General features: G+C 38.1%; 1 protein-coding gene across 1 annotated transcript in view; it reads right to left on the bottom strand.

Moving 5' to 3' along the window:
* The window catches only part of LOC138014435 (cilia- and flagella-associated protein 52-like), a 75333-nt gene that overhangs the window by 59277 nt on the left and 464 nt on the right, over positions 1-15592 (bottom strand). Inside the window, exons 2-4 of the mRNA XM_068861504.1 lie at positions 15318-15592; positions 7811-7939; positions 1328-1427 (exon numbers count right to left, since the gene is read on the bottom strand). The exon at positions 15318-15592 is cut by the window's right edge and continues 125 nt beyond it. Coding sequence (XP_068717605.1) covers positions 1328-1427; positions 7811-7939; positions 15318-15592 — 504 coding nt within the window. The remainder of the gene's footprint in view (positions 1-1327; positions 1428-7810; positions 7940-15317) is intronic.

Below are 15592 nucleotides of genomic sequence, written 5' to 3'. Positions count from 1 at the left end.
TCCACATGTGCACTAGTACATGTACTTCTATTTCTCAGTTACTTCAAGCTATTCTTTTTTTATTTTTCTGACCTCGTTCAAAAGCGTTCCAGCTGTTGCCCAAAATTTTGGTCTAAACTCTAAGTTTTTCTCACTCATTCCAATGAATAAGATACAGTATTCCAAGAAATTCCCAGGAACTCCTAGTAGTTTAAATATAATAATCTAAGACAGCTATCTTTTTAATACATGGTTTTTGTTGTCGAGAACTTTGTGAAAAAAGTCATTTAAATGGCCTGGAAGTATATAAATAAGTGATGTTTAAAGAATTTGTGATGCAGATTATAATAAAAACTACTGAAACAAATAAATGAGACTGTCTTTGAATTTGCATTATATATATGTAATACTCTGGGCCTTATTTGTGCTATGTACTGTGAGGGTAGGAAAATAACTGGTGAGTATACTTAAAGTATGCTGCACTCGCATTGTAGTGTAGTGGTAGTTGTGTCATGTAAGTATACTTTAAGTATACTGCACAGTATACTTTAAGTATACTTTTGATGTTCCAAAATCAGGTGGAAACAAGTATAGTAAAAGTCTACTTTTAGTAGCAGTTTAAAGTATACTTTAAGTAGACTTAAAGTATACTTTATGTATATTGCTTCAGTATACTTTGAGTACAAAATAATTCTACTTATAGTATACTTCATTTTGGTAAGGGAATTTTATTATTATTATTATTATTATTTTTTATTATAAATAATCAACTTTGCCATGGCCCGAATCTGGCCTGTGTCTCACCCAGAATTTTCGTAAGGGAAACAGTGAGACGCAAATCCTTTCTTGTACCACACAAACACTGGAAAAATTGAGGAGGAAACAAGAAGGAAGAAATATTGTTTCTCAGGTGGAAACCAAAGCAAACATTTTTTTTAAAAATTACATCAACATTGAAAGTTTGGCCAGACAATGTTGTGTGTTGATGTCAAATTAACAACATATTTAATGCTGTGCATCACTGCATACAGCGTTTATTAAAACGTGCATATCTTTTGCTTGTGGGTTGATCTCTTATCTCTGACCTGTACTATAAAAGGATGATAAAAGTATAGTCACTTTTTATTGAATTTTTTATGCATTACATGTGAGGGGCTCTTTGAGATTTGTACCAATGTATGGCATATGTAGTTATTATATTCAGCAATTAACTCACATATTTCAGTGGGACCTTACCCTTGAGTGAATACCCAAAGGATAAAATAATTATTTATATCAGTGAGGCTTGTGTCATTCAGCAGCGCCATGATTTACCATCTAAAATAGATTCAAGCTATAGATTTCTTACCTCAATACACTTTACCGTCCGTTTCAATTGCCCCATTCCAACTTCCTCAGGGCGTATCTTGCGATTCTCTATATCAAGTTCCCACACTCTCAAGGTATTACTAGAAAATTAAATACCATCATTAATAAATACTATGAGTAAGAAGCTTAATTACATTTAGGAAGATCACTTTTAAGTGGAAGTCTCAACAAGGTATAAAGCTACACACATATAGAGAAAGAGATACTAATTGGCAATTACAGTTTCAAATCTCAGACATCACTGAACCGAAAATACAACAGTTACAACTGTAACTCTTCAATCATACACAAACCACTGGTCGCAAGAAGATTTCCAGTGTAAAACAACTACATGTATCAATACAAAATTAATGTTCAGTAGCAAACAAGGATTTGGAATTTTCATTTCTTTCTACTGTTCATCCTGCAGATGTTGAGCATATACATGTATGGGCGTCAAACAGCTTATCAAGTTTAAACATCTGCAGAAACATGTACACTGAGTATAAGGCCTTTTCATCAAAGGAAAGGGGAGTGAGGCCGACAGAGCAAAAAGGCATCTACAAGAATTACATGTTAACATACTTGTTAACATAATCACACATGAAGAGAGTACCGCAGCAATAGTAGGGCATGAAGATTGATAAGAGCGGTTTTCAACTGAGTGACGAAAGTACATGTAATTCTCAAAGTTTTCGCGCCACTTTTTCAACCAATCAGAAGTGAAACCAAAACCAATCACTTCCTCACGCATGCACATTTTCCCACGCTTTGTGTCAGATTGCCTCCATCATTTTTGATTGGCTAAAGTGTTTATACTTTGGTTTTGGTTTTTACGACACTCCATTGAAAGTTGCTCTATCTGTTATTTAAAACATTAATCAGTACTCAAAGTTCCATGCTTCCCAATTAAGTCAATCCTCCTCCGAATCCCAGCAGACAAAACTACAAACGTTTATGCAATGAACCCACAAACATAAAAAATTGATTTAGGAAAACGTAATGAAAAGAGTTTGAAGAGTTTGTCCAAATATTAGAGAATGGTCCACTAAAATTACAGCAGAAAAACTTAGTTTTGAGGACCACCTTTAAATGAAATACTTAAATCCAACTTCCACAATTACCCAAAAATTATATAATAAGCCCATCAGTAACAGAAACTGGAGTGTAGTATAATAAAATTGATGTAATAAGCAAACATCCTTGATGAAATCAACACCTCAATGAGCTAGGTTAAATTCATGACACTTTCATTATTGTACATGTACACTTTTCATTGTCAATGCTTGGTTGTGGTGAGTACTAAAGGCTTATTACATTATTACACCATTACGACTGAGTATACTAGTCTTACACTTTTCATTGTCAATAATGCTTGCATGGTTGTGGTGAGTATTAAAGGCTTATTACATTATTACGCTATTACGACTGAGTATACTTTGCATTTTTCATTTTCAATGCTTGGTTGTGGTGAGTACTAAAGGCTTATTACATTATTACGCTATTACGACTGAGTATACTTTGCACTTTTCATTTTCAATGCTTGGTTGTGGGGTGTACGAAAGGGTTAGTACATTATTACGCTATTACGACTGAGTATACTTTGCACTTTTCATTTTCAATGCTTGGTTGTGGTGAGTACTAAAGGCTTATTACGTTATTCCGATATCACGATTGCGTATACAGTGTACTTACACTTTTCATTGTCACTGCTTGATTGTGGTGAGTACTAAAAGCTTATTACATTATTACGCTATTACAAATGAGTATACTTACACTCTTCATTTTCAATGCTTGGTTGTGGTGAGTACTTAAGTCTTATTACATTATTACGCTATTACGACTGAGTATACACTGTACTTACACTTTTCATTGTCAATGCTTGGTTGTGGTGAGTACTAAAAGGCTTATTACATTATTACGCTATTTACAACGACTGAGTATACTTACACTTTTCACTCTCAATGCTTGGTTGTGGTGAGTACTAATTAGGCTTATTACATTCTTTTGCTATAATTACGACTGAGTATACTTATAGCACTTTTCATTTTCAATGCTGGGTTGTCGTGAGTACTACACAAGGTTTGTGCTGGATTTTGTCTATAAAATTCCAGGACTATTCAAAGAGTTTCAAGAACCAGAAATTAGGTTTTCAAGGAGTCTTTACAAGAAGATTTCTATGCCATACATGGTGTTTCAATGTTGTCTTTGCTGAAAGAGCCTACCTTGATATTCCTTAATTACCACATCCTGCAAGTTAAGTGCACACACGAGCATTTAATATTTGGTTCTAATGTTTCCCTAATAGTCAATTTTGGCCTCAATTTTTGAAATGTCTCTTTAACTTAGCATGATGTACTGTAATCTCAACAACTTTCACCATAGCACAAATTCAAGGAGTTTTCAAGCAGTAACTGTTTTCCACAAAACCTTTTTTTCAAGGGCTTTTCAAGCGCCCTTGAAGTCCAAAATTAAATTCCAGGGCTTTTCAAGGACTTCAAGGAGTAGCACGAACCCTGACTAAAGGCTTATTACATTATTACGCTATTACGACTGAGTATACTTACACTCCTCATTTTCAATGCTTGTTTATCGTGAGTACTTGAAAGGCTGATTACGTTATTACGACTGAGTATCCTTAAAATTTTCATTTTCAATGCTTGGTTGTCGTCGTACTAGGGATTATTAGCATCTTACACATTACAACAGAATATAGTTTCATTTTTCATTCTCATGACTTAGTGATCGTGAGTACAAAAGGCTTATTACATTATTACGATATTACAACAGAGTATCCATACACTTTTCCGTTATTACGCCATGCTCGACAACACATAGTTATACATTATTGCGCCATTACGACTCAGTATCCACATACTTTTCACTTGCATTGCTCGGTCATCGTGAGTAACAAATTTAAAGGTTAATTGTTACATTGTACATTTTTATGCTATGACGACGTTTTCAAGGCTCACTTACGCTAACTCTATCACTTTCGATACCATTCATTATCGTGAGTAGTGAATGCTTTCAAGACTACCCTTTAATGCTATTATGACATACAAGTTTCTCTTGCATTTTTTTATTTTCAACACTCAGTTTTCAATTACTTTATTACGCTATTGGTAAAGGTAAAGTCTGCTACAAGCCTAGAAGGCCCACCAGGCCGGCGCTTATCTCCGGTTTCTGTAGTATGAAGCGACTTGGAGAATTTCTACTACCCCCTGGATGGGATGCTAGTCCATCGCAGGGTTACCCCCAGCAGTAAATTCACCGGTACCCATTTATACCCCTGGGTGGAGAGAGGCACTGTGAGAGTAAAAAAAGAAAATAGTTAAATCTACACTGGGCATGGTATACGCCTAAGAGCAAGGACGAATACATCTGTGTCCAGAGAATGAATTTGTAGTTGGGTTGCACCATTAGCTGTAGCATCGAGGGCATGCAAGATCATCTTTGTGTCAGCTTCCTCTTGGTTAATCTATGAAATTAATGTCCCACGTCCTTGTGTGTTGCCTGACACTCACTTCCCCATGCCACCACCAGTTGCCTTCCACTACGATCACATACTCTTTATCCTTTGGCCCAAATAGAAGGTGAGCTCCATCTTGGTCTTCGTGTGTGACAGGCGTCCTTTCCATGGAACTTGAGCAATGCGCGTTGTGTTGGTGATGTGGTTATACACTGCAGCTTGGCCTCCTTGCCGTCTAACCCCGGTGGCTGCTTTGAATGTTAAAAGGTAAATCATATCTGTAGTGAGGTTATGATGACGACCTTGAGGCTTAATTGGAAGACATCCCAGCCAAGTTCTTTGCTTATTCAGCTTGGCTTGTGAGCTCTGGAAACTATCAGGAAGAATTTCGTCTGAGCAGCTTCACAGAGCAGTTCTTATGTTTGAGTGCACTGTTGGCTCCTAATGCGCAGAATGGTACTTCAGCATTCTTGTTCACTACCCAGTTTCCTTGGATGAACTCTTCATAGATTTCTAATTTCTGATGCTTTCAAGGATGACATCTCAGCAATTAAGGTACACAGGAATCATAAGTGATTCCAAACTATATCAAGTGTATCATTCTTCAAACTTCTTACCTATTTTTCATGTTTCTGTGATTTTGAGAGCATTTATTACTTTTGCTTCATTTTCATGATAGACTTTTCTTCTGACAGCCCCAACCTTATAAACATGTTTGAATGCACAGGTGTTATCTACCAACAATACTTCATACCTCATCCTTTTGCAATGTTCCATGCTCTCCTGTACAGCTTTTTGTGTCAACCTCGTTTTCATGCAAGCATGGTCACGTGATGACCCTTACAATATAAGCATGTTTGATAACAAGGATGACATACATGTACACCCAACAATACTTTTGTTAATCTCTGTCTTCGTTAGGATTCATTCAAAGGCTTTCCAGTGCAGCTTTTGTGTGAGCCTCCTTTTCATGCTACAAGTTGCAAAATTGTTGAGACACTTCCATTAACAAACACCTTTTCTAGCTTCCAATACCTGCCATACATGTATCTAGAATTTAAAGCTTTCCCACTTCCCTTCCCCTCTCCCCCTTTCAATGTTGACTGTTTAAGTTTGCAACAATTTTTTTTGTCTTGCTAGCAACACTGATGAAGTGTCTCCACTGTTTTTGCAACTTGCTGTACAATGTAGCTTGGTCACGTGACCCCAATCACCTCTCAAAATCGCATTTTCATATTTGAAACATTTATGAATGAATAATTATTGTAGTTACTTTGGTTCAATTTTACGCAAATAATGGAAAGCTATGGTCAATTTTATGTTTGAGCCTCGTTTCCATGTAGGGATACACAGGCCACATTTTTGACCCCCCATAAATCCCGTCTGAGCGAGTTCCAAAGTTGCCACCACAAAACTTTTCAGGTAATTTAGGACCCCCTTAACACATTTAGACTACCGGCTCGCTTTCTTCACGAAATTTGCACGGGACTTTATTTCACGACATTTGCTGCAGGACTATATATACGCATAGTTATATTTTATCCTTTCATGTCATTCCTGTGGTAGTGGCCATCTCGAAATTATTGCTACAATGGCCACTACGACTTTTCCACTTTTTCTCACTTATGTATAATTAGTCTTTTTCCTTCTTTCTTTTGTCCATTACATACATTGTATTCTCTGAAATTGTGCATAATAATAAAATCTAAATATTGTGCCCATGTCTTTGCTTGTGTTCACCTGAATTTGACCACCATAATTATTATTAATGATGTTGAGGCTGTTGTTGACACTTTTTGCAAAGGAATGTGGTCAGGTGGTATATCCCACGAAGGAAAAGGGAAAATTATCAGCTAAACTTACAACAACTGGGACAGACCGTACATGCATCTCCTGTGACAGAAAATTAGTGACATTATTTATGAAATCCAGAAGTCTCACAAATTAATCTAAGCCTTGCAAAGTCCATCGAGAACGCTTATGGAAACATAGCAGTGACAAGCCTTCTTGGTTCCTCGCAATCAAGGAACAGAGAGACCTCAGAAACCTCAGAATGCAGAGAGACCTCAGAATCTTCGCCAGATGGGCGCCAGAGCTTGTCTCGAGTCCCACAGAATTTTTGAGAATTTAAACTTTATTGACTTGTCACTTGTTGGACATCTCAACTGTTTTAGTGGCCCATTGTTTTTTCTATCCATTAGCCTTGGAACGATATTTTGTTTGTCTGTGACAAACAACACTTGAGAGGAGTGGGAGGGGGGCAGTGTTACAAACAATGGACCATGAGCAATCAGCTAGATAAAATGGTTGTAAACGCACACCTAATATACATTTACTGTATTCTACGTGTACGGGTGCGCCGGGTGTAGCAAAGAGTTTTGATCACGTGAGTTACATGTAATACCGTTTGGAGATAGTATTATACTGTATGTAGTTTTTCACGTTTTTGCCAGTTCCATAACAATACTCCCACTCCTTTATACATAACTACTGTTCACATAGACAAAGAAATATCTAGCATAATTAAGCTATTATTTTATTCAGTCTGTACTTTTCATCTGTCAAGTAGTGTTAAGCCCTTATGTGACTGTTTTTGTTTGTTTCTTTAAGTTTTTCCATTTGTAAGCAACTGTAAAAATAAAATAAATTTTAAAAACAACTTATTTTTTTGTAGTAATACAATGTAGTTTCATATTACATTATATGTATTCTTTGTAACTGTAGAATTTATGCTTGTATATTCCATAAACTGTACCTTAATACTGTACAATGTACATGTATTTGCATTTTCAACAATATAAAATTAAATTTCTGTGGTACGTACTGGACAGGTGTTGAATTATTGATCATCAATCAAAAGATACATTGTAGGGTAGTATAAACAAGCCAAAGCCAAATTTGGTCTATAATGGGTCCTCTGCCTTTAACACTGGAATGTCATTCCATTTCCTTATTATTATTAACCCAAATTTAGGAGTCCATGAGATTGAATCGATTCTCTATCACACTTACTCTCCACCAGTGACAAACTTCTCATCACTCAAGCTAGCATAAGCCACTGCATATGTGGTTCCAGCACTTGAACCTCCTGCTATACTGCCACAAATGGGTTGGCCTGTTTTTACATCCCATACAACAATACTGTGGAAAGAAGCAAGACATTCTCTCAGGAATATCATGATAACAAACAAAGTTGAGGTCACAGATGAGCCTGTTCCTCAAAAGCCGATTAACACTAATCTAAGATCAAAAATTAACCAAGCAGTTTATTTCTCTACTCCCTAATGCTGTTCAACGCAGATTTTCGGCAGAACTTTACATGAGAAGACAAAAATAAGCAAAAGAAACTTTCACCAAAAAGTTGAAAACGTGAAACAAAAGTTTACGCTAATCCTGGATTAAGTTAATCGGCTTTCGAGGAACCGGGCCCTGGTGGATACTGTAAGCTGCACCTTTTTAACACATTTCGTCCAATATTGGGGGTACAACTTTATTCTACAAGAACATCTGTGAATTTCCATAATCACCCCCAAATAAAGATTTAAAGAGCTTTGCAGTCATAACGAGCCGTCAACAATACGGACTTAACAGCTTTTGCTGAAAAATCCTTCGGGAAAAGTTCACAAGGAAAAGCAGTCTTGTTTCCAAACAAGTTGTCATGTTTCTCATATACATTGTACAATTTGGCAGATTAAATTGTGTGTTTGAGTCTTATCCAAATTGAATGGTTGATCCAAAGTGACACAGACTTTACTTTCAGCTAACACATTCACTGAAGTACCTCAGGTACACATGAATTAATTTTTCATCAAAATGTTTTTTTTAATAACCCTTTGACTCCCAAGCCGGCCTGAACCGGCCAGACTTACTATTTTACCCTAACACCAGATGATTTTACTCGTCAATGGGGGAACCCCCAGGAGTCAATGGGTCAATCTTTAGCCTTTAAACACAGGCAGGCACCCATGACTAGGAGCGAACAACAGCCCTATATTCCTGTCACAGCGTTTTCACAGACCGGTTAATTTTTAGATTGAATTTCCTGCGAATGAGACTCCCTAGGGAGAAGAAACTACCTAACTTGACGTCATAGCATCACCGAGCAGGAATTGCCTTTGTTTTTTTGGCGGAAAAAGTAGTATAAAAATAGATCAGAGCAAATGTTGCATTTTTATCTTGATCTGATCACTTGCTTACGTGTCGATGTATGTACTTTGCTATTTAATTAAAGACTGTATTTAAAATGGCGTTATCACATCTCAGTACTGGTACCCAGTCTTCGCTTGTCCGATAACTCTGGCAAAGAAATAATAGCACAATAGCAGAACAAATGCATGCAAAATTGACCACGTCTTTTCGTACATCAAATCTGATCATATTAGGAATGCTTATGCTTGTTGCAAAAACCCTCACAAACGCCCTTTCCTCTAATATTTGCTCTCTGGGGATCGACAGCCATACTAGTTTTCCACTTTTCACTGGGTGTGACTGTACTGCACAGTTCTGTGATAATTTTTATCAGTCAGAGAACAGACAGTGTAGCAAGCACAGAAATTGAATAGTGAAGGAACACCTGCCCTGGAGCACATTATCTCATCCCTTTCAGCAGCTGAGCAGCTCATCAGAAAATTTCCAGAAGCTAGAGAGAGAAATTTACGATCATAAATTATTATAATTATAACAAATTGAGCCCCCTGGACTCTGTGGACATCACACGACTGATGCTGCTCTCAAAGCAAAACAAAGACTTCCAACATTCTTCCAACACAGATAGATATTCAGGAAAAATAATGTAGTGATGACATTTTTAATTTCATAGGAACATAGTAGTAAACTCTTAGTTATCGAGACCCGTTCTTCTCAAAGAAAATAAAAACGAACTGTAGCTTACTATCTAGTAAACAATTTAAATTTCAGGATGCACTTCTGCAGTATGCTCAAAGGCCAATAAACCAGGAAGGTACATGTATTTGAACATCATCAGAACACACAACACAGGATGTTCCTTTTCCCACAGAATTCTCATGGGTTAAAGGAGAGCACAACCAGTGGAAACCAGTTTAGATGACCATCCCTAAGGTGTCCACTGTGGGAAGAGAGCTCATCAAGTGCACCTGCAAAGGGCGCTGCTCATGCTGCCAATGTGCCAAAGAAAATTAATGTTTAAGTGCACGCCATTGTGTAAATGTGACTGGTCAGGGAAAAAATTTTAGCGGACGGGCATTTGTGAAGGTTTTTGTAATGAGTATAAGCATTCCTAATATGATCAGATTTGATGTACAGAAAGACACAGTCAATTTGCACGTATTTGTTTTTCTTTTGTGCTATTACAGTATGTCTTTGCCAGTGTTATCGGCCGAGGGAAGACTGGGTACTAGTACAGGGTCTGAAATTGCAACAAGCTGGTCGCCAAAGCGACTGAAAGTTGAGCCTTGGTGACTGGAATTTTCAGGCCAGTCGCCAGCTGGCAACTGATCATGAAGTATAATTTTTCAACCTCCCGTCCAACTAAGCCAGAAAGCCAAGAAATAATTTATTTCATAAAAAATATTCCTGTGCTGTTCTAGCTCAAAAATAGCTGAAAATTTCCCATAAAGTTACCCACTTGATACTTGTTTTCCACGCAATGTAATCAAATGAAAAAAGCTGCCAAATTTTTCCATGATATTATATGTATGTCCCACACATGAAGTATTTACCTACCGACAAGATGCTTTTTGTTTACTACTTGACTGAAAGCTGCATCGAAGGAATTTAATTGAAGTATATCATGTGCATCCGAATCTGTAGTAGTTAATTTAACAACAAGATATCTGATAGCGATATCAATATACAAAAAGTCAAATGCTGTTCCCGGGGGAGATATTGAAGCTTCGATTTGACCGATACATTAACTGCCGATGACACGATTGATAAACTTGTGGATGATTCGAGAGTGATTTCCCCGATCTCCTTCAGCTGTAAGGAAATAAAAGATGGATTGTGCAAAGGGTCCAGATGTATAGCAGTCTAAAATTCTTCCCAATCGTGCCTCATCTTGGAAGTGAAGTTCCCGCATGTTTTTAACAATGGGTGCCAGACAAGAAGTCTTTTAAAATCCTTAATAATTTTTTCGCTGCCAGGCATTAAACAGTGTACATTATACACAAACATATGAAGCCCCTTCATATTAACTGTAGCATATTTCTTCAAAACTCTATTTCTCGTTTATATAATAATTTTTATATAATAATATAAAACTAAGATTTCTTGTTTGCAATATTGGTTACTGTTAATTGAAATAACGTCACAATACCAGAGGGTACATGTACCTACCCTTTAAAACGGACAAGCAGGGGTCTAGAATGATAGATCATACACAATACCAAAACAACCATATTGTAAGTCTAAGAGCATTGATATCAAATAACATGTTGGAACGTAACAACCAAATTTGATTCGTGAGTGGCCTGGAATTGACAATTCATGTGACTTGTGATGAGTTGAAGCCTTTGTACGGTGTGCATGCCAGCCCGCCTTTGTAGTAAGTATTAGTACATCCCTAACGAAACAGGTGGTACACATAAGTCCAATCTTGAAACTTTGACACCTTTCATTTGACTATTTTTCAATCATTCGCAAGTAGGAAATACAAGCGCTGCTTAGAAATGAATTTTAGAAATTAATGTTTTCTGTCTATGATCAGAAGCAAAAAAATTATGGACACTTTGTGGCGACCACATTTTTGCATCTATTGGGTTTTGTTCAAAGATCATCGAGGTACATCAATACCGGTAAATCAAGCACGCGTTGAGCCATGTACATGTACTTGGCCTTGTCGGACTTAAGCTACATGTATGCAATGCAGGTTTGCCCCCCCCCCCCCCCAATCAATCAAACTGATTAAATGTACCGAACGAGTACAGAGAAGGGCTACCAAATACATCTTAATGTTACCCTTCCAAACAGAAATGTCATAAGGAAAGGCTTAATTATGCAGTGCAATTTACTACGGATGAGTTACTGGGATCCGAGATGCTACATGTACATGTATTCTTGATATTCCTATACAAGGCTACCAATAATGTAATAGAGGCATTGACAGTGACATTCTACCCCTTCCTCGGAAGACTACTGGAGTAACGCAGAACTGCAACATATCAACGCGCTTTCTTCATCTGCACAAGCAGCCTTTGGAACTCTCTACCTTCTTCTATTAGAGTCAACTGCCTATCGTTGAAATCCTTCAAAGTCAAACTTTTTTAATATTACATGAACGCTCTCCTGAATCTATATGATCCTGTCAATCCTCGAACCTGGAAATCTGTCTGCCTGAAGTGCAACATGGCTCGACCACTTAGAGGGTCTAAAATAGGACTTTCTAGTCCCGCTTCCCACCACTAATTTTTGCTTTAATCCCGCCATCCCGCTTCCTCCGGACATATCATCCTGATCCTGCGACTAGACACGCGGAGGTTTTCAAGAGGTAATGCATCACAGCCTCTTTCTTTATTTACGATTTAGACAGCAAACGCTGGTCAGTTTTGTCCGGCAAATTTAACCACTTTTGGCTAAGTTTTTTTGGATCGGAAAACAACACATGAATCTCAATGAAGAACCTTCGCTACACACAGCGGGTCTGCAGAAAGATTGGTGAAATGTGGGGCATAATGGGAAACATTGTATTTTACAATGTTCAACATTTTGTATTCACTGCCATCCTTTCATACGATAATCCAATACATGTACTACAGTGAATCAATATTTTATACTATCATGTTAAGGAAACAAAACCACAGTAACATTTGAACATACATTGTAGTACTAGAGGTCTTCAAGATACAGTTTGCATTGAATTGTCATCAAAAGGTATCAGTTGTTCAACCAGGGTCGACACTGCACAGGCATTTTCCCAGGAATGATTGGCTCCTTTCCAATTTCCAATTCGTCAAGGCCTTGGGTTGTTTCACCCTTTGTTGCCTTAATTGAAAGACGACGAAATGAATTTTTAGTTGGACCGAGTCAAAAAATCAAACATTTCTTTAAACTCACTGGGTGGCCAAACCGAGATGTTGACCACTCATACCAAAATTCGACATCCCGGCTAAGTTAAGCATTATTGCTTTCGGAATATTTTCTTCAGGCACTTCTTCTTCGCTACTGGCCATGGATTCATACTCGCTTCGTACTTCTGGACCCATGTCAGGTTCATCAGGGTCAGGGGTGCTGGAGTCTCCACCCTCTGTCATTTCAGTCAGTGGTTGTGACTGGGTCTGCCGTGATAGCATTTGGAGTGAGAAGGATCTTGCCACTCACAGGGACCTCTTTCTGGTACAGATAGTCCGGCAATGTACCAGACATTGTTGTTTCTTACCTTAAGCCTCTCTGTTGTACAGACGCGCCAAACGTGCACCGGTGGCTGAATTGGTTGAGCACCGGGCCGCCGTGCAGAAGGTCGTGAGTTCGACTCCGGCCAGACCAACACTCAGGATCTTAAAATACATGTAACTGAGGAGAAAGTGCTGATTTGTAATAACATCTGCAAATGGTTAGACTTTCAAGTCTTCTCGGATAAGGACTATAAACCGTAGGCCCCATCTCACAAATATCTTTCATGTTCGCAAATAGCTCTAATCAAAAGAACAGCGTTTCCAGACTTCCAAACGAGCAGTTTAGTTTTATGTTCGGTTTATTTCTTACTTTACTTTACTCTGCGTTTTTCACACTCCTGTGCATTTGTGAATTGCAAAGTTTTGGCAACGGTTCTGTAAGAATTGGCCTCAAGGCCACGAAAACTTTGCCTCTGTGAGAAAAACACGGGAAACAGAACACTCCAGCATATTTGCACCACTGTTGCGAGGATGGGTCTGAGAAGCGTGAGCTGTGTTTGGAAATGTGGAATTTTTTTCGTGATAGTTTTAACAAATGAATGAAACTGCGCATGACGAGACTGGCTAGTGCAAATTTAGATTTGGCTAGTGAACTCAGATCTGATAGTAGCCACTTGGTAATGGCGAGCTACAAAGTTAGTCTTGAGCCTTGCTCGACTCGATCCTCGTGAGAATCGAGGATCGAGAATCGAGTCGAGGATCGAGACTTGATTCACTCGAAATCAAACTCGATCCTCGACACTCGATAGCAGGTATCATTCCTGTGTGTTCTCTCTTCAAAACTACAAATTATCTTATGTTGTGGATTAAAATATAAGAGCAAGACAGTGAGCTTTACCGCACAATGGATTTTATTGTGAATAGAATGTAAATTTCCAATGTAAACATTGAGAGATGTTTGCATACCGCATGCCAAACCAAGTAACGCAACGATTCGGTTATTTTTACATCTCTTCTTAATGCAATGATCTGAAGGAAAGTTTTTTTTTTTATGGTGGAATCTCGGTGCTTGACTTGCTCACTGGTATCTGGTTTCATTCTTTGAAAACAACAAGCGTTGCGAGCGAACCGAGAACGACATCATTGCAGGAAGAAGTACATGTGGCAAAAGCTGTTCCATCTAACTTTTGATACCTCGAGTTGGAAGTTCGTATGAGGGCAACATGTTTTTGTAAATAATATTTTCCCAATTAATGTGATCCCGGTGACTGTTGATTTGTCTTGTAAGGGAATAAACAAACAAGGCCGGGCAATGAAACTCGGGGTCTCGAGGGAGTCATCACGTTCAGAGAAACAGTTTTTGTAAATCTGAAATTAACATACATGTATACCGAGGACATTTGTTTCCAGAAACGTCTGCTACTGCAGTGTTACTGATTACATGTATCCAGTAAGGTCTATGGAGTAAACTTGAAATGCCACTCTGGTCGCGGTGTATAGTGTCGTAGACTGTTTACAGTCCGTATGATTGTCAAGCATGCTCAGTAAAAGGTGCGCTAGAACTTTCAAAGAAGTTGTTGGACTACTCTGACCGGCAAAGAATGAGGAACTCTCACAAGCCAATGCACAAACATAGAAAATGTCTTCATATCTATGAATCTATAAATTCCATGAAGCATTCTGGCCACTGAAGTTACCTGTTGTGAGAGCATTTCTCTACATTGGGACCTAAGAAAGTTCCCATAAACAATATTGTAAACGGTATCACTGCATTTTCATTGCATTGAGACTGTTAATGGTAATGTTGGCTGCAATTACCTGCACGATTTATTCTTTAATCACTGAAGGCCAGGCCTAAGGTCATCATCACAGCATTCAGAAATTAATGAATAAAAAATCATTTTATAGGGTTTTTTGTGTGTTCTCAATGTTAATTTATAGCTAAACAAGCTCCCGTAAGCGGCCACCTGAACCTTACATCTCTAGTGACTGCTTAGGAGAGGCACTCATTACCTAAGAATTATATCAATTAACAGCTTATTTACACAGAGGATAAACATTACCACACAAAAGACTATGTAATCTAATCTTTGTGAACAGCAGTACTGTATGTGGGTTCCTGTGTCACAGAACATTACGTTACATGTATTATGATCACTGAGGCATCATCCACTGAACCGACTTCTCTAGCGTATCTCAAGAATACTTACGATCTGTCATCCTGACCTCCAAGAGAAACCAAGTATTTGTCATTCGGAGAGAAGGCCATTGCCTCCACTTTAACTTTATGCAGTGCGGCCAGTCTATGCATTATCGAACCGCATTCAAAATTCCACAAGAAAACATCAGCTTGAAACCCCATATGGGTCTTCTCACCAGAAGCAAGGTATTTTCCACTCTTGGAAACAGCCAAACATGACACAGCACCTCTGTGCCCTGATAAAAGTTTCTGTCGCAATTTTGGGTCTTCAGGCGAACTTCTGGA

The sequence above is a fragment of the Montipora capricornis genome, chromosome 8 (genome assembly GCF_036669925.1).
Source record: "Montipora capricornis isolate CH-2021 chromosome 8, ASM3666992v2, whole genome shotgun sequence".
In the NCBI taxonomy this organism is placed as follows: Eukaryota; Metazoa; Cnidaria; class Anthozoa; order Scleractinia; family Acroporidae; genus Montipora; species Montipora capricornis.
This window is presented reverse-complemented; position numbering and strand designations above follow the sequence as displayed.